The 4,075-nt window shown below is 59.3% G+C and overlaps 1 protein-coding gene across 1 annotated transcript in view; it reads right to left on the bottom strand.

Annotated features, from left to right (window-relative positions):
• Window positions 1-1,301: 1,301 nt before the first annotated feature.
• The window catches only part of RAMP3 (receptor (G protein-coupled) activity modifying protein 3), a 7,999-nt gene continuing 5,225 nt past the window's right edge, over window positions 1,302-4,075 (bottom strand). The window contains exon 3 of the mRNA XM_008571789.1: window positions 1,302-2,223. Within this exon, the coding sequence (XP_008570011.1) occupies window positions 1,968-2,223 (256 nt within the window). The 3' untranslated portion in view covers window positions 1,302-1,967. The remainder of the gene's footprint in view (window positions 2,224-4,075) is intronic.

Raw genomic sequence — 4,075 nt, 5'->3', positions numbered from 1 at the left:
AGGGCTGCCCCCAACAACAGCAGCCCAGCCCCCCAAGACACCATTCAAGAACAGGCAACTACTTGAAACGTTTGACCGTGTACAGAACAGATGGTCTGAAGCCTGTGGATGCTCTGACCTCCCTAAATTCACATGGGTCATGTCATCTGGCACATGGTGTCCCATCTCAGAGATGGCCAGCCAAGGTGGTGGGAAATATGCCCAGACTCACCCAGCTGGTCCAGGTACAGATCATGACCTTTCACTTCTCAGCTGAAGCTGCCTCAAGAACATAGAGTAGACTCAGATTCTGTCCCCTACACTGTGTCCCCCACGGGGCAGGCACAGGTTGGACACCCAGGCCTCCATTCCAGCAGCATCCCCCAGGCAGGTCCCCAATGCCAGGACCTGCATGCCTGGGTATCAAAGGGGAGCAGAACCTCTAAAGGCACAAGAACTGCCAGGGTCTTTCCAGCCTCCACACACAGCAAGAGGACATCTGGAAGACACAGATCCACAGAGCTGGGCCTCCAGACCAGCATCTGCCCACAGCCAGACCCAGCAGGGCCTCCCCAACCCCAGAAAACCCACCAGGTGGGGGTCCTGGCAAGCCCAAGGTGGCCTCAAAGAGGAAACCAAGGAGAAATAAGTCCTCTCCTTCATCCTCAAACCTCAGGGTCAGGGGCGGGAAATGCCCCAGGCGGCTACAAGCAGGATGACCAATCCCCCCCTCCTGTCCAGCCCACATGCCCCTGATGTGAAGCTCTCTGAGCCCCCTGAGCTCTGGCATTCTGGGATACTGGAACTTCAGTTGTTCCTTCTCTGTAAAATAGGTACCAGGGAATCCTCAAGGCCATGAGACCCACCATCTCTGAATACCCTGAAATAAAACAGGAAATCCCAGAAGTAGGAAGAGTCTTTACTCAGACAAAGCACAGACAGAGGCCAACAGAGTACATATGTGCACAGGACCCACTCCAGACTGCACCTTGCTCACAGGGGATCCCGTAAGGAAGGAGGCCCCTGCCCCACCTACACAGGCTCTGATGCACCCCACTCCAGCCTCTGGTCATGGGCACAGTCCACAGCAGTTGCAGAATCGTGATGGGACAGACAGGCAGATCTGCAGGCCATGAACAGCTCCTGGTAGCCCCAGGCTGTCCCTCCATCTCCCAGCCTTCCAGCCTGAAGTGTGCCTGGTCTCCCCACCAGAAGGGCTCAGGGGTCCACAACATGAAAGGGTCTTCCCAAGGCCCGCACCTGCCCTTTCCACTGGGTGTGGACAGGGGCCAGGGCTGGGGCAGAAGATGGGGTCAGGGTCAGGGTCAGGGGTGGACGTGGGGTTAGGGCAGAAGATGGGTCAGGGTCAGGGCTAGGGCAGGAGGTGCAGTTAGAGCCAGGCCTGGAGGTGGGGTCAGCAACAGGGCTGGAAGTGGGGTCAGAGGCTAGGGCTGGGGCAAGAGATGGGGCCAGAGCCAGGGCTGAAGGTGGGGTCAGCGACAGGGCCGAAGATGAGATCAGGGTCAGAGCAGAATATGGGGTCAGGGTCAGGACAGGAGATGGCATTAGGAGCAGGGAAAGAGATGGGATCTGGCTCAGGATTGGAGGTGGGTTGGGGCCTGGGCTAGGGCTGAGGCTGGGTGGGATTGTATACTGAAAACTGGCCTAGAAACCTGGGCCAGACACCCCAGCCGGAGGGAGCGTGGGGTGCAGCAGATGATGACTTCTGTGCCCCACACACGAGCTCTGGCCTCATCACAATTTTTTCCACTGGCCCAAGAAAGAGGGAAGAGCTTGGGTGGGCAGCCTGAGTTGCAGCCAGGCGGCAGACTAGCCACCAGGACCAGGTCGGCCTGGGAGGGTAGGGTCGGCCTGTGACCGGGTAGGATGCCCAGCCTGGCCAAACACGGGCAAGTGTGCACCAGCTCTCCCAGCCCAGGGGAACTTTCTTCAGCTGCCAGGCATGGCCCCTCCATCTCGCAGGGCCCTCACAGCAGCTTGTCAGTGTGCTGGCTGCGCCACACAACCAGGCCAGCCATGGCAACTGTCAGCAGGACAGGCACGACAATCAGCGGGATGAGAACCTCGTCCGGGGGGTCCTCCCAGTGGACCCTGTCCACGGTGCAGTTGGAGAAGAACTGCCTGTGGACGCCGCTGATGAAGCCCTGGGCCAGGGGGTTGGGCCAGTAGCAGCCTGAGATGTTGGTCTCCATCTGGGTGCAGTTGGTGAAACTCTCGTAGTACCTGCAAAAGCAGAGGGCATGACATCCAGGCTCTGCCCACAACCCCTCATGCCCACCTGACCCCGGGCCCGGGAGGACGGGCAGGGTTGGTTTGGGTTCCATCCCACTTGGTGGCCTCCTGCCTGCAGCGCGGCCTTGGAAAAGTCACTTCCACATTCCCAGCCACAGGGTCATCTGTGCCTGTGAACCACTNGGACACATGGGAGCCCCCTCCTGGGGGTCTCCCTGTCGGTGCAATCACATGGGAAGGGCACTCAGGTAACCATCCATGATGCGCCATGTCTTTCTAAGCAGGCAGGCTCTGGATGAGCCTCATGGCTGACTAAGGGTCACAGCTATCACAACCCAGAGTTCAGCCCAATGTAAAGAGCAACTTCCCAACGGTCCCCTGGCCCAGGGTGCAACAAGCAGCCTCTGGAGGTGGTGACCTCCCTGCCATTGGGTCTGCAATGCCAAGGCTGGCCCAGCCACCCATCCAGTATGCCCTGAAGGAAGCCAGGCAGATGCCTGACAAGGCACCACCAGTTCCACACAGGGCCTGTGCTGCATGAGGACAGACACAGGAGGGCTAGGGGCCCTGCCTTGGCTTCACCATGGGAACATGGGAGTGGCCCACCTCCTCCTTCCAGTGGTGTCCCTGGAGGGAGCGACCAACCTGGCCCGTCAACAGGAAGGAGCCACTTCCTGCAAGGAGCTTCCTGCATGGAACATCATCAGTCTGGATTTTGGCCCATTGCCCTCCAGGTGCCCATCCCTCCTGCTCAGGATCTGGGCAGCCCAGGCGCGGTAACCCAGCCTGGCCCCTGACTGATCCAAGGCTGGCTCTCAGCTGGAATGCAGCTCAGACCCGCACGTGTGCCTTTCCAGGTAACCTCAGCAAGGAAGAGCCAGGAGCAAGGGAACAGTCTGGAATCTGTGTCCAGAGCCATAGGCTGTCCTGGGCCTCAGCTAAGATGCAGCCACTGGGACGTGTGCAGGCTCTGGGAGCACCACAACAGCCAGGCCCATGGGCAAACCTCATCTCGCCACAGGGCCCCAGACTCGGGGCCTGATGCCCACTCCTCCCCACCAGCTGATCTGGGATCCGAGCAGCCGCCAAACACCACCATGCCTCCAAGGCCTTTCCGCTGAACTGCTACCCAGGAATGCCACCCACAACAACCACCCCCAGGGCCGAGATGAGCCAACAGACCCCATGGAAGACTTGCTGTGGACAGCTAGCTTACGGGGCAGGGTGAGTGGTATGCAGCCCCAGAACTGCCCCGAGAGGAGGCAGGGCAGGGCTGAGAGCCCCCACTGTTCCCAAAGTCCACTCCCAGCCAGAGCTGGGGTGCATGACGAAGCCCATGGGGCAGGGGTGATCCGAGAAGACAGCATGTATAGTGCTTAGCGCTCAGGTTGCAGGGCCCACATGACAAGGTCTCTCCAGCCCCAGGTCAGCCACTGACCATTGTGATTTGGGGCACATGACTTATCTTCTCTGAGCCTCAGTTTCTTCATCTGTAAATGGAGTTAGTAATACTTATCCAAATGAGAGGACCAAATGAATTGAAGTCCATACACCCCAGCAAGCGCCTGGCTCAGGGCAGGAGCTCCATGAGGTGTCAGGGTGAGCCCACCTGGCTGCCAGGCTCTGGGGCACAGCTGAGTATGGCACCTGTCTCTGCGGATCGGTTCACAGGCCACACACAAAAAGCTCATGCCCGGTGCTTCTCAAGAAAACTGGGAACTGACTACAGTGTTCAATCCCTGGGCCATTCAGAGCCCCCGACATGCCCCCACCAGTTTGGCTCCCCAGAACACTGTCCCTAAAGACAATGCACCCACAGCCCAGGATGGGAAGGAGAAGGGCC

Source organism: Galeopterus variegatus, unplaced genomic scaffold (genome assembly GCF_000696425.1).
Source record: "Galeopterus variegatus unplaced genomic scaffold, G_variegatus-3.0.2 Scaffold718, whole genome shotgun sequence".
NCBI lineage: Eukaryota > Metazoa > Chordata > Mammalia > Dermoptera > Cynocephalidae > Galeopterus > Galeopterus variegatus.
This window is presented reverse-complemented; position numbering and strand designations above follow the sequence as displayed.